The sequence below is a fragment of the Aspergillus brasiliensis genome (genome assembly GCF_001889945.1).
Source record: "Aspergillus brasiliensis CBS 101740 unplaced genomic scaffold ASPBRscaffold_5, whole genome shotgun sequence".
Lineage (NCBI taxonomy): Eukaryota > Fungi > Ascomycota > Eurotiomycetes > Eurotiales > Aspergillaceae > Aspergillus > Aspergillus brasiliensis.
Window position 1 is genome coordinate 2,166,103 of NW_027137446.1, and position 13,828 is coordinate 2,179,930.

The 13,828-nt window shown below is 49.5% G+C and overlaps 5 protein-coding genes across 5 annotated transcripts; 3 read left to right on the forward strand and 2 right to left on the reverse strand.

Annotated features, from left to right (window-relative positions):
- The first annotated feature begins 165 nt into the window (after positions 1-165).
- On the forward strand, positions 166-1,797 carry ASPBRDRAFT_151794 (aldo/keto reductase). Its single transcript, XM_067619333.1, has 3 exons — positions 166-563; positions 636-919; positions 1,010-1,797. Exons 1-3 carry the CDS (start codon positions 501-503, stop codon positions 1,554-1,556), a joined length of 894 nt encoding a protein of 297 aa, XP_067480295.1. The 5' UTR covers positions 166-500; the 3' UTR covers positions 1,557-1,797.
- An 888-nt stretch (positions 1,798-2,685) lies between these two features.
- On the forward strand, positions 2,686-5,118 carry ASPBRDRAFT_195679 (uncharacterized protein; the record flags this gene model as incomplete). The annotated part of the gene is made up of 1 exon (XM_067620892.1): positions 2,686-5,118. One exon carries the CDS (start codon positions 2,686-2,688, stop codon positions 5,116-5,118), a length of 2,433 nt encoding a protein of 810 aa, XP_067480296.1.
- Positions 5,119-5,712: 594 nt separating this feature from the next.
- Positions 5,713-8,210, reverse strand: ASPBRDRAFT_673731 (uncharacterized protein; the record flags this gene model as incomplete). The annotated part of the gene is made up of 2 exons (XM_067628876.1): positions 5,713-8,127; positions 8,198-8,210. 2 exons carry the CDS (start codon positions 8,208-8,210, stop codon positions 5,873-5,875), a joined length of 2,268 nt encoding a protein of 755 aa, XP_067480297.1. The 3' UTR covers positions 5,713-5,872.
- Positions 8,211-8,976: 766 nt separating this feature from the next.
- Positions 8,977-10,482, forward strand: ASPBRDRAFT_564151 (uncharacterized protein). Its single transcript, XM_067627560.1, has 4 exons — positions 8,977-9,011; positions 9,069-9,160; positions 9,324-9,413; positions 9,474-10,482. Exons 3-4 carry the CDS (start codon positions 9,345-9,347, stop codon positions 10,251-10,253), a joined length of 849 nt encoding a protein of 282 aa, XP_067480298.1. The 5' UTR covers positions 8,977-9,011; positions 9,069-9,160; positions 9,324-9,344; the 3' UTR covers positions 10,254-10,482.
- A 228-nt stretch (positions 10,483-10,710) lies between these two features.
- pmt2 (protein O-mannosyl transferase) lies at positions 10,711-13,267 on the reverse strand (the record flags this gene model as incomplete). Its single annotated transcript, XM_067628877.1, has 5 exons — positions 13,068-13,267; positions 12,858-12,988; positions 12,241-12,793; positions 11,425-12,184; positions 10,711-11,354 (listed from the first exon to the last, which is right to left on the reverse strand). Exons 1-5 carry the CDS (start codon positions 13,203-13,205, stop codon positions 10,711-10,713), a joined length of 2,226 nt encoding a protein of 741 aa, XP_067480299.1. The 5' UTR covers positions 13,206-13,267.
- Between the last annotated feature and the right edge of the window lie 561 nt (positions 13,268-13,828).

Consider the following 13,828-nt stretch of genomic DNA (forward strand, 5'->3'; position numbering starts at 1 on the left):
TAATAAGTTTTGACTATTACTGCCAGTGTAGCTGTTTAGTTCAGTTTATCTCTTGGTCAATTAGTTAGTTTAACTTATTTGCAATGGACACGGGCCGTTTTTTAAGTAAGCCGGCAAGGCCAACCTGGGCTATGACATCATTCCCCTCAAATCGTTCCGCTTATGGAGTACCGATTCCGCATCCAAACTGCCACTTATTGGACTGCACGCTGGTCAATTATCACATTCAGTAACACAACATCTATCATTGGAGATTGAACCTCTTCATGGGAGGATGGTGGGGGCGGGGAAGGCTCAGAGGTTCAGGCCATGCGCAGTGCGGGATGAAGCTGAACTGTTTGTGGAGCCGGAGCTGATCCGATCCGGATTCTAATACATCATGAGTCCATTCTGCACCCAATTATAAACCTCGAAAGGTCTCCTCTGCTTTTCGACAAGTTGAAGTTGCTTCTGTCTACGAATAAGGATTTTACCACACCAGTCAAATCGATAACATCAAAATGGCCAACACCCTGAAATCCATGCCATCCATCAGGTTAAGCGACGGCATATGTGTTCCTCAGGTAAGTTTTGGAAGTAGCACACTCAATTGTATTCCACCTGGCCCATAATTTAGTTACATTTGTTAACGGAAGCAGCTTGGATATGGCTGCGGCACAGCTTGGTACAAGAAGGAAGGAGACACCAGTATCAACCGGGAGCTTGTTGAATCCATCAAGAATGCTATCCGACTGGGATATCTCCACCTTGATGGTGCCGAGACTTACAGAACTGAGCCTGAGCTTGGAATTGCTATCAAGGAGAGCGGGGTTGAACGAGATAAGCTATTCGTAACCACTAAGGTGAGCGTGAACATCGCAGATATTCCGAGGGCAATCGATGCAAGTCTAGAAAAGCTTCAGCTTGGTTACGTTGATCTGTAGGTAATCGTGCCGACAATATGTTTCTACCGTCTTGAAGACTTCTTCGTTAATGCCAAATGCGGAGGGCTAATGGGTGCTATATCTAGGTATTTAATTCACTCGCCTTTTTTTGCGAAGTCAAATAGCGACCTTCAAACAGCCTGGGCTGCTATGGAGCAGGTGAAGGCCGCTGGAAAGGCACGGTCAATTGGTGTATCCAACTTCCTGCAGAGCCATTTGGAGGCTATCTTGGAAACAGCTACAGTTCCGCCATCCATCAACCAGATCGAGTTCCATCCCTATCTACAGCATGGCAATCTACTCAACTTCCATAGGAGCCAAGGCATCCAAACGGTCAGCTATGCGCCTTTGACTCCTATCATTCGGTCGACAGGAGGGCCTGTCGATGACCTGCTGCCACATCTGGCCAAGAAATATGCAGTCAGTGAAGGGGAGATTCTTCTGAGGTGGTCCATGGACCGTGGCTGTATAACAATCACGACTAGTAGTAAGGAAGCCCGCTTAAGCAGCTATTTGCGCGCTTTAACCTTTCAGTTGACCCCTAGGGAGATTGACGATATCTCCACTGCGGGGCAGCAAAAACACTTCAGGGCATTTTGGCAGGGAAAGTTCGCATCAGACGATCGTTCGTGAAAATGACCGGTCGTCTTTGTATATAGTTCCACGGTCGATCCTGTGGTTATTATTGGATGAATAAAGATGCAAGCCTGGTGGTTTTTATTGAACCGTCAACCCAAGGATAATCGAAGGGACATGTCTTTTTATGGGGGTTTGCCCTGTGATGGCCCGGTACTAGGGCATTGAGAAGTGATTCCCTTGTTGAATTAAACTGCACTTATCATTACACATTCGGATGAGATTGGCTGAGAAGAGCAAGCTCCAATCCTTGAACTATGGTACGGAGTATAACTACTCCATAGTGCCTAGTAGATAAGCGGAGGAGACCCGCTCTAATAATAAGCAAATCAATTACTGCCAAGCGTTTCCGCTTCGACCGCCAGCATCCCCAGTCGCGACTCAACACCCCCCTCAACCCACCCTCACTGTCGGACTGAAAGGCGATCCCATCTCCAGAGGAAGCTGCTCGGTGCTAGCCTTCCTTGTCGTTTCTTCCTTGCTGCCACGCTCACGTCAACGCTAGCGAGCCAGAGGCTCTCGTCCTCTATCCTTATGGCCTCGAGCGTCTCATTCTAGCTCCGGCATACATTGGCTGTTTGTCGACACTACATCTGTACGACAGGTCGGGGCTGGTTCCTTATCGCGTTCCTCATTCCAGCCAATTTCGTGCAGTGTATCCCGCCAGCTGATTCCAGCCCGGCTCGTTGTGGTTGAATCTTTTCAGATCCGAAGCGCTTGTGTTGTTGAACGCTCGTTCATTTCGGTCACTCTTAACACCACAGGTCGCAGTCTTTGGGGGCAGTCGGCAAAAGTCAACGAGGAGCTCAGTGCGCTCGGTATCCAGATCCAAACGCAAGGAATAGGATAAACGGAGGGATTAGGAACAATAAGAAGGCGGGCTGTCAGGTTTTGGAAGGTGACTATTCACACGGTCACTAGGTGGTCCCTGAACCTGTTCCTGGGAAGTGAGATGTTCTTTGGTGGCGACAATTGAACTCCAATTCGCGAAGCCACATGGTACTGGGAGCTAACGCCATTCAGGGAGGCCAAAAGAGAAGGAAGAGACTTGGTATCAACCTATGGTCACAGTCGAAAAGGAGCTTGCTCGCCGTCAGCCACGTAGGCTTTTGATCAACGGACTGCAATGTCGGGGGACCAGCCCTCTCGCTCCGCGGATGATGAAATAAAAGCCCCCAAGTTCAATAAAGAACAGACACATAGCTCCGGACAATCTTCAATCGACCAACGATTGAAGCGGCTTAGGGAAGAAATTCTTCCGCTCTACCCCTTCCTTCTCACTGTTCCCACTGATGTGCCTTTCCGCCTGGGGAGTCGCTTTGTCAACAACTGGGCTGTGGGTAATGACGGGCCGTTTACGCCGGAGGAGCAACAACTACAATATATGACATTCCTTACACATCACGAAGGAGATTCCTTGCTAGTGGCTGTGGGTGACTGGTCCGACGCGACAGGAAACGCCATGTCCGACCGGCGTTCCGGAGCCCAAAGTGCTGCAAGCACACCATCGAACAACTCGGTGAAGAAGAAGATAAGTTTGAACGACTACAGGAACAAAAGAAAAAGTGGCGCCTCCGCTTCCCCTGTCGGCCCTGAAGTCAATAACCAAAGCACCTCGGTCCTTAACACTCCTGATGCAAGTCAGCGAGCTGCTAGGGTTAGCCTTCCTAGCAGTGACTCGCAAAAGCCCGTGGAAAAGCCTCCCGCTCACTCGCGAGTTCTGTCTAACCCGGGGGGCATCGAGCGCAAGCGCCCGTTTGTTGATGGCACTTTGGATTCTTCGAAATCACAACAGAAGGTCGCTCCCCCCCAAAAAAAGCCGAGGATTTCTCCGAGTCCTGCAAAGACCGACCGGTTGAAAGGTAACGGCTTACCTGCTCTCCTGTCACCGACTCTTCCCCCGACTTCAAGCAGTCCAAGACTACCTCGACTTCTGTCTCCCACCCTTCCTCCTGATATTGAGAGAGAATTGGCTGGGCTTGGAGAAGGCCTCCTAGGCTTAGGTTCATCACAAAGCGACGGCGCTTCGCACATTGATTTGTCATCGGGATCGAAGATCCAGAAGGCCAAATCCGCCGTTCACGCTGCGTCACAGCCGGATTCAGCACCCTCTTCGGGCTTGCATAACAAGCAAGCTTATCATGGATATGACAAACGACGGCCCTCAAGCACGGATGTCTCAACTTTAGACAGTTCCCTGGCCTCGAAAAGCAATTCAAAGAACCATGTGGGAAATATGCCGTCAAGACCAATCGGCTCGCCACCGACTCTGCAGGATGCTTCAGCTAAAACACAATTAGTCGTCAAACTAAAATATGGTAGATCGAACAGGAGGCGAATTGAGGCTCTCCTGAAATTCTCTGGCAAGAAGAAATCGGCCCCGCCAGGGTCACCCGTGAAGAATGCACTAGATATGGAGCCCTCCCAGTCTCAGAAAGCCAGGCAGGCGGCAGCGAAGGCCCCGGCATCGGAACATCCCGATCACAGCAAACTACAACGTTTGGAAGGGAAAGGGAAGCATATGGGCACAACTCCCGTCTCCCGGGAGCATTCAAAGGTTCCTGAAAAGCCTCAAACACCTGTGTCTTTCTCCTCAAATCTGGCAGTAAATCAATCAGACCGATCGAAGCCTAGTTCAACGACGCCGGTAAAAGAACCCAAGTCTTCTGCCAGCCGGCTTGAACCATTCAGCGGCAATGACGGAAAGCCGTCTTCTCACCCAGCCGTCAAGCGCCCCGGTAATTCCGCCACTCCTACAAAAGTCGCATCTCCACAATCGAGTAATACGGCATCACGTCAATGCGACCGTCGAGCTTGGAAGGATGAGTATCAGAAGTATTCAAATCTGGGACGTGATTTAAAGCATGCTGCGGAGCGACACACAGCCAAAGATCACGTAACCACTGTTGATGAAAAACTCGCGGCTGCTACGGCAATTGAGGCTATTCTTTGCTTCATCGTGGCATTTGTTGCTGACGACCAGTCTAAAGCCCTATCCCGGCAAGCTGCAGATTCGTCTTCCTGGCTATCTATTCTCGCATATTGGCGTGTGGTAAAAAAGAATAGCACGCCCTACCCGCGCCTATATAGTCTCTGCCTCATACTTGGTGCTGTCTCTTATGGTGCCATTCACGCACTTGATCTTGAGCGACTTGCTGCCACACCTCTGCCTGGAGAGAACACGCCGGTGCCCACTCCGGGAAGTGATGAAAATACTGCTGCGTCAGAAGACCATAAAAAGAGCCGGAAAGAGCTTGTGGAGCTGAAGAATCGACCGTACGAATGCTATAGGGAATCCCAAAGATTATGGCTTGAGGGCTCACGTGGTCTTTGCGAAGATGTACTTTCGCGCGAGTTCCCGAGTACCTGGTCTAAACGATCTAAAAATTTCTCGGAGTTGGGAAGGCAACGATTGAAAGCTGGCGACTATTCTGGTGAGTTTTTCTTGCCAGTTGGACGGACCAACGCCCCCCTAGAGGTAGTTCGGTTCAGTCACGCATTTCTGAGTGAGTGGTGCGTCAAGGAAGGTGTGGGATGGAACAGCCGACTTAAGCTGTAAATGTGGCGAACTAATCCAGGCGTTCTGCTATGTCGTTCGTGTCACGATCTGCGGTCCTTGCAATGGCTTTCAGTTGGGCGTTTGTGGCAGCAGGCGTGTACAGGGAATATATTTTTGCCTGCTGTTATTATTACATGATACCACGGGTTGTATGTGCTTAATCTTAAGCGGAGGCGAAACATTCTTCTTTTAATTATCTCGAACGTAGGTCTGGGAGATACGTTGGGGGGTGTACAATTGAATCGAATGCACGCTATATCATCTGATGAAATCCGGGCACTTGAACATGTAGGGTATTATGCGTGTCCACTTAGTGTTCACATCTGGAAAGCGATCCTGATACGCTACTACGCTACGGAGTAGGAGTAGTGGTGGTCATATTCTTGGTACTATTTTCTGAAAGAGTACGACCAGGCGAATTGCATTCGCTCTAAGGTACTTGATGCCAATGAACGGGAACAAGTCGCATAAAATATAAGGTCTGATAATGATCTAGATACGATACCTGGCATAAGCCGTTCATTTAGCAGCAGACGATTCCCATAAACATAGTGATAAAGAACGAGCACAATCGCTAAGCCGAAAACTCAAGAAATCACCAATGCGCAATATCACATCAGATTTCAAATAATTGAAATTCCTATCGAGCTCGGCATCGACAGGACGGCGACTACTAAGGGGTAAATGATCTCTCAATGAGGATTTAAACCTTGGCTTCATGGTCGCATAGGTATACCGGCTAAGAAGTGATCGCTCATGGATCCTCAAAGCGCGGATTTCTGGAAACAGAGCCAGGCTCTTGGCCGAAGAGCCAGCCAGCTTCCCGGCAGTACCTTGCTTCCCGGCCGTAGGCTCCAACTTCGCTACTCCAACATATGATTGATGCATCAACAATATCTGCGATTACACCTTCGATTGCTCCCAACACACTCCAACCAATCGTCCCAGCAATGAACCCAACCATGTAGGCATACATGCTTCCTCGAATTGAACCGTTGGTACCCATCACACTTAGGCTCCGAGCAGTGCTCACCCAGCCACCAAACCCAAGCGCAAGAGACATCATGAGACGGGCAGCATGCAGGATGAGCTTGGAAAGTCGATAAGGAAGAAGAGTTGCGGAAGGCCCACGAGACCAAGAGAACGACCGCGGGTGTAGAGAGGACGTTGCTATGGAGGGTGTCAGGTTTGTCATCTGCACCAGGCCACGAGCGGATACTGTAAGCGGCTGGGAATGTATGGAAGCATAGGTGAGTGTAAGGGGGTCCGTAAGGGCAGTTATAGGAGTTGGGGCAAAAGAATAGGCGCAGAAACTCAAAAGGGAGGCGATGCGACCGGGAAGCAACAAAAGCGGGACCCGGATCATTAGAGCCAGAAGGCTCGATAGGCAAATTGTACCAAATAGGGTTGTAACGGAGTGCAGAGTTGCGGCTTGGACTATTTGCCTGGACGTCGGCGCCGGCGTCGTAAAGCGATGAAAATACCACTGGCTCACTGCGGCAGCTGTGACTGTACGTCGAATACCAGCAATGACCCCCAGCGACCATGCGTAAACGAGCAAATAGTAGACTCCTAGGCACCAACTGCTTGAATCGAGAACAAAGAGGCTGGATCGAGAAACATGACCCTCCAGAAATACTCGCGTAAACATGAGCATCCATAGCCACGTCCACAAGACAATGAGAACGAGGGCACCAAGCCCCAAAGCTAGAAGCTCTGGATTCACGGCGAGGATGCGGCATGCAAACTCGAGTATGTCGACAGCCCTCCCTATAGCGCGGCGGCCTCGAACGACATTGTAAATCCATGCACTGGCCAAAACAAACGGAACAACAGACCCGAATCTCATGGCTTTGTCCTGAACACTTGATCCGTGCCAGGTACCCCCAAAGCTCGAGATGAAGGGGTAGAGAAAGAAGGAATACAGGATGATGGGAACGGCGATGAGGACCGCATAGACCAACGGACGTACATAAGAACGTAACAGTGCCAGCCAGAGCAAAGATATAGATATTGACGCGACGGTATAGGTACCTAGCAGGTAAAATGAACTGTGTATGGTCAAATAGACCGTGTCACCCCATTTCGACTTGTCACTAGAAGGAGGTGAAGTGTGGAGGTATACCAGGAATGACGTAGCGAACAGAGAAGCCACGGATATCAGAAATAACTGACCCCAAAAGGCGTCATGAGTGGGAGAGCTAGCGCCTACCGGCGGGGTCGACATTCGATAAGACCGTGACGTGCCTGGCGGTTGAGATGTTTCTGGCACTACTGCGTTATCTGATTCTATAGGCAGAAGAAATGAGTCTACCCCGAGATTGCCCGTTCGTGACTGTGGCTGCTCTCGAAACCGTTGAACGGAGGGCGGGTTATCATCACCGAATCCGGGAGACTCAGCCCGGTCGCGGCCGACATCTGATTCCAGTGTATCTTCCAGGTGGATATCGACTAGTTTTCCCCTAAGCCTGCTCCTGCTTCGCTCTGCTTGATCTGGATTTCCCGTTCCATGTGTCTCTCCTTCGTGTTCAGCACATGAATTTTGTGCTCTGTCACTAGTTTCGGCGTCGCGCCAGGAGCTCCAAATGCCCTTTCCCCTAGCATAGGAAGGCTTTTGTTCCTCCGAATTGGTAAAGTCGTTATCGTCGCCAATCTCTGAAGATTCCCTAAGGTAGCTGCTCCCAAACTGACGCCGCGATTTTTGTAAGGCATAGAAGTCGGCAATCTCTCGCTCATGCTCAACCTCATCATCGTCCTCTCGGAACTCGTCAGTGGCGCTGTAGAAGAGGGGCGCAGGCTGAGATACAACTCTTGAGCCAAAAGGGAAGCTTGATAATTGAGAACCGGCAGGTTGGTATGGGTCGGCCGCATTCCTGTGGAAGAATGAGCGCGAGGAGGGCAAAAGAGAATTCCGAGGCTGTTGCAAGAAACGTTCATGTCCCCCTCTCCGGGGGTCTTCTGGATGGTTCACAACCCGTGACTGGGACTGTGCGAGGAAACGGGAGGCATCTGGGCAGAGTGTGAGCGATGAGGAGCATTTTCAGTGTACAAGAGACGGACAGCAGAGAGATAGCCATACATTCGGAGAACATATCGGACCTGGTTCTCTATCTTCGTTCTCTTCTCTTTGACGCCTTGGCCCTGAACCAACGAGCCGCTAAGCCTTCTTATACTCGAATCACTGATTGTCCGGATTATGGTAGACGAAGCGGTGTGAGCGGTATAAGCCCGATGCAGTTGAAATTCAGTGGGATTCAGAAGGACTACATAGCAAAGAAGCCAGATGGGATAGGGTTGTCCATCAAAGAGAAAGTTGACGAAGTATTAGGGTATAGTCTGCAGAAAAGGTTCAGACAGGCAGAAAGCGTATGAGCACCACAAGGTAGTAGTTTTTCCTTGCGATCAGTAGGTGAGGTTGCAAGCGTCATCAGGTAAGGTCATGGTGATAGATGACTCAGCATCCATGCCTTTCGTCTGGTTGGCTTAACTTGGTTGGACTGCAGAATGCGCCCAGGACAAATAAATGTTCTCGGTGTGCGGAGCAGGAAATTGGAGCAACTTCAGACCATACCGGAAAACAAGGGGGTTGGCGTGGGATCTTCCTTGCAGTCAATATGTGTGTGGCCCTGAACATACGGGTCGTCAGATTAGATGGCTTATAGATACTTTGGAGAACTAGATGGGACTAAATTATGGTAGCTACCTTTAGCCAGTGGATAACGAACTAACTAGTCAGAACGGCCATCATTACATAACAGCTACTCGCTTTGTACCCAGCATTTCTCGGTAGCTCCACCATAGCTTGGTTGGCTTACCGAGTAAAAGTTATCTACTGGCTGCTCCAGACTGGCTATCAATTCCGCCCTATCTTATCCCGTATTTCTTAGTACTTAGTAGGTTGGAATCCAGCGTTATGCCCAACTGAGTTTAGTAAGGCTGAACGTAAAAAGAGAATCCCTCCCCGTGCTGAGCACCAAGAAGCTTACGGAGTACCCAGCATCATTATCATACGATTCTTTCACCATAGGCCGATCGAGCGCAGGTTGGGACATCCTTTTTATTTCAAGGCGAGTATCCGCTTTTTTTTTAGGCACCGTCTTCCAGCAGTTGATTTTTCAGGAGCATGACTCCTACAGACCTCTAAAGTCCACGGATATCGATCGATTAAAGGAATCTCAACTTAACGTCTCAAGTGCCGGCAAAAGCGAACTTCTTCTGCTGTATCCATGTCACAGCCATGGGATTATATTGCTAAACTTGTCTGCATCGGCGACTCGGGGACTGGGAAGTCCAGTGTGGGTACACTTACGCTTGACAGATCATCATATCGCTGACACGGGGCCGCGACTTTTTAGTTGACGATCCGACTTTGCGAAGGGCGCTTTTCGTCGTCCCATGATGTTACCATCGGTGTCGAGTTCGGTTCGCGGATTGTTCCGGTAGGCCCGCCGGCTTCAAAGGCTTTAGGAGGGGAGTTCGACGGTTCTACTCGCAATCGTGCCCCTTCAATTACACCTTCGCCCTCATCGCCCGCTACGACTGCAGCCAGCGAATCAGTGGCCTCTGGACTGCCCAGTCCTCCACGTAGGGTGCAAGAGCTCCAGAAAAGAATGAAGTTGTCGCTATGGGACACCGCTGGCCAAGAAACATACAAATCTATTACCCGCTCTTATTTCCGTGGTGCTTCGGGTGCCCTCTTGGTCTTTGATATGACTAGACCTTCTACATTTGTATCGTGCACACAGTGGCTCCATGACCTGCGGCAGATTGCGGAAGATGGCATTGTAATTGTTCTGGTCGGCAACAAGAGTGATCTTGCAGGTGATGACTCGAGATCGCATCAGACAGTCAGTAGGCAAGAAGCGGAGGAGTGGTGCCGTATGAATAACGTCACGCGGTATGTTGAGACAAGCGCAAAATCCGGAGAGAATGTGGAGCGTGCGTTTCTTGAGGTGGCTGAATTGATATATCGCAACATCGAAGCTGGCAAGTATGACCTCTACGACCGTCGAAGTGGTGTCAAGGGCTATGGTGCCACCGGCGGATCAAACCCAGGTGTCCCAAATACTGTCACTTTAGGTTTGGATGATGCTATGCGCAAGGGTGGAAGTGGCCTGGCCGGAGGCTGTTGTTGATGGCTACAGGATCTCATACCTTTATATCGAGCTTGTTGTTCAATGGTGGAACGGAAGTATATCATGTGCGAACGTGTAACAGCCCTTTATAGTCGCCTTTTCAGCAGTGTCCTTTTCTGGATATGTGTAATAGCCTCGAATTTCGCCCAGTAATCTCTAGGTGACCTTAGTTTATATACATCTCGACCCTATGGAGATGAAGGCAGTCGGTATCAAATAGCGAAGCAATCTACTTCAAATGCTACAAAACAGAGGGGATGGGGCAATATACCAAATCCTGAAACACGAACAATTTTAGTATCTTACAGCTGACCATATCGTAGGCAGCCCACAAGCCAACAGTAGCAGACACAAGTATGGTATTGCATGTGAGGTACAGCGATGACGAGAAGCGTCATGCGTAAGCGGTCGATGGTAAGGGTGAGAATTATGGTGGTGATGATGAAGTGGAACAGCTTCAATTGGCAATGCGCCAGCCATTGAACCAGTTTAGATGAGACCATTGCTGGCTGGGCCCTTCAATACCAAACACAATAGCTCGGAAGTATGCAAATAGGCTGATAATCGTGCAGTAAAGCAGGGTATAGATCGCCCAACGTAGCTTATTGCTCAGCCGTTGTGTGAACCAGTCAACACAAAATCCGAATGTGAGTATGGCATAGTAGAGTGCAGGGTAGTAATGGTGAACGTAAGTCACTCGTGCCATGACCGCGAAAGGTAGATAATGCAACACCCACCCAATGACTGGGTAAAGACCGGAATAGTGGATGTGGTCAATATCCGCCTGGGTAAGTTCAGTATAACCTCGCTGCCAACGCACGAGATACCAAAGAACCAGAAGCGCAAATATTCCAAGACTTAAGGTACTCGCCCAATACACGAAAGGGTTTCCCAGAAGGTAGTACTTGATAGTGTTGTCATCCCAGGAGCACATACGAAGGCCCACATTGAGTATGGGCCATTGCCAGAACTTAGATGCGAGGTCATCCTGCTTGTCAGGATCGGGGACAAGAGCATTATTGGACGTCATCATAGCGACATTCAGATGAATGAAATCCTTCCAGAATGGAGACTTGTAGGATCCGGGGTCTCCAGGTGGAACTAGGTACCGAAATCAGTACTCAATCGCCACAATACGGAAGGCACAGGTCAGGAATAAGGGTAAACTTACGCCTTTCATTGTAATGTGACTCGACATTCCAATGAGTGTAGACATCACTGGGCTTGTTCTCCTTCACGCATGTGGTCTCGATCTGTTTGAAGCCCCACTGGGGCAAGTTTACATTTCCCGCACGCAAGTAACAGCCTAGGACAGGATGTCTTAGGCGGAATGCAGTAGTGAGCGTCCGAATCTTGCTCCTGTCCCTGGATGCAACATCATCAACGACTTCAACCGCCCAATGATCTTTGTCATCGCCGATGGTAATGTTGCCATAACACGAGACTTCATATTGGCTCTTAGTAACGGGTGCAGATATGGCATGCGAATGTAAATTGCGACCCGTCTGCCCATGGATTAGACGGATGATGTCTCCGTCACCAATGAATCTCAAGGAGCCCTCGGGGTCATAATCCGGCTCGTACCTATTGGGATAGATAAACCAGTCGTTGTTGGCATCCTTATGGTGATAGCACGTCACCTGCTGCTGTGTTGACCCCTCAGGATACGTTTGGATATGCGAATGAAGAAGTCCGCCACCATAACCCATGTTCTTCAGTGTCACCCTTGATCCGAGTGCTATCTCAAGAGGACTATCCTTCCCGACCTCGGTGCCCTTCAGGTTCGCCTGAAAGAGTGAGCTCATCTGGGCATCTCCTGGGCCACTATTCTCGAGAATCCAGAAATGAACATAGAAAGATAAAATGTAGACAATGCACGGCACGATTATAAGGCCCACTATGCGAGCAACTAGATGTTTCGCTACCACAACCTGCCGAGCATTAATCAACGAGCTAGTAGATGTTTCCATTCATGTAGACCGCTTACCTCGGGCATTTTGAGGTCACCAAATTTGTTCCATAGGTCTTCAACTGTATAAAGGCCCACAATAGCAGTGCAAAAGAAGCCGACCCATTTGACACTGCAGACACAGCCAATGCTCACGCCGGTGAGGAAAAGCCACGCGAACCATTCAGCCGAAAAGCTAGCATTCTGCAGTCGATGGAATTTGGCCCAACATAATGTGGTTGTAAACGTAAAGCATAGTAGCATGGAATCAAGGAGAATAAACCTCGAGATGGTGGCATACGAGTTTTCGAATAGCACCATCAAACTGACAAGCCAGACAGTAGCTTTGCGGAAACCCAGCTCCCGTGCGGTATAGTAAGCAAGAGGGACACACACCGCGCCGAAAGCCGCATTGAAGATACGCATGAACGTATAGTTGACGTCTTCGGGATACTTCTCACCGGATTTGAATTCGAACGAGCCATTATAACCAGCAAGGAATCCCGACAAGCCAACTAGCATCTTCCCCAGTGGTGGGTGTACATCAAAATAAAATTCGCGCTTCAGATAGTGTGAACCAAATTTTCCAAAGCTGCATACGATTAGAAGTCAATACGTTAGCCCTTTGTACTGCCACAAATAATTCACGTTCTTACTGTGCCTCATCCCATGTCACGATATCCGAACGGCCAATATGATACATGCGGGTGAAAATCGCCAAAGCGGTCAGAAAGAGAGGTGCAAATATAGGCTCCCAGCTGGCCACCGCAGAACGAAATGAGGCAGGCTAGAAAAAGGCGTCAATATCATCGGCTAACAAGTGCACTAAACCTTTGTATAACTTTGGTCCAGGGCAAGTATCATACCTCTTGCTTCAATTTCTTGGCATTATATGCATCATGATCAGGAGCACGGCTGAGCTCCTGCGTAAGAGGGGCAGTTCTGCGCCGCACTTCGGAGGAGAGATCAACCCCAGAGCTTGTCGCCAAATTGACCCCCGCCATAGTTGAGGTATATCAGGCGGATAGTAAATGCAGTGAAAAGGGCGGGCGAAAGAGAAAGCAGGTATACAGTATCAGACTGCCGCAGGAAGCTGGTTGAATGTAGAGCAGCTCGCTGGGATTGACTTCAGATGTGAGTTGCAAACATGTCTTGATAAGAAACAAAAATCAGATCCTTGGTCTGGCGTGCAGTACTCGAGCTTGTGCTGAGGGGCTAGAAAGAGGAAGGAGAGATTGGAGGGGCGTCAATGAGAAAGAACCTTCAAAACACAAAGCAAAGGTATGGAGGGGAAATCTGGATAGATTGAGAAGACACCGCTTTGCCAGGGTCAGAAGGGTAAAGAAACGAAGGTCTGTTGAATTGATAAAGCGGGGGAAAGAAGAAGAAAAAGAGAAAGAAATTTGGAGGTGATGGAATGGAAGAATAGAAAGATCGGAAGCCAAAGAAAAGGGGTCAGAGGTTGAGTGTGGGAAAGAAAGTCAGCCTCTCGAAGAGTTCCCTACTCAGAATGTAAGACGGAGTGGAAGCGCAAATGGCGAGTTGGCCTGGAGATAACACGGAAAGCTCGGGCGCGTGGTCTGAAAGCTCCGGTTCCGCCTGGGCCACTTCTGAAACCTCGAGTGCA

Excerpts from the sequence above, each read along its gene's own strand:
- ASPBRDRAFT_151794 (XM_067619333.1), top strand. The coding sequence starts at position 501 with ATGGCCAACACCCTGAAATCCATGCCATCCATCAGGTTAAGCGACGGC. Across the intron at positions 564-635 it reads ACGGCATATGTGTTCCTCAG|CAGCTTGGATATGGCTGCGG; the intron begins GTAAGTTTTGGA and ends TGTTAACGGAAG. Across the intron at positions 920-1,009 it reads CAGCTTGGTTACGTTGATCT|GTATTTAATTCACTCGCCTT; the intron begins GTAGGTAATCGT and ends TGCTATATCTAG.
- ASPBRDRAFT_564151 (XM_067627560.1), top strand. The coding sequence starts at position 9,345 with ATGTCACAGCCATGGGATTATATTGCTAAACTTGTCTGCATCGGCGAC. Across the intron at positions 9,414-9,473 it reads CGGGGACTGGGAAGTCCAGT|TTGACGATCCGACTTTGCGA; the intron begins GTGGGTACACTT and ends GCGACTTTTTAG.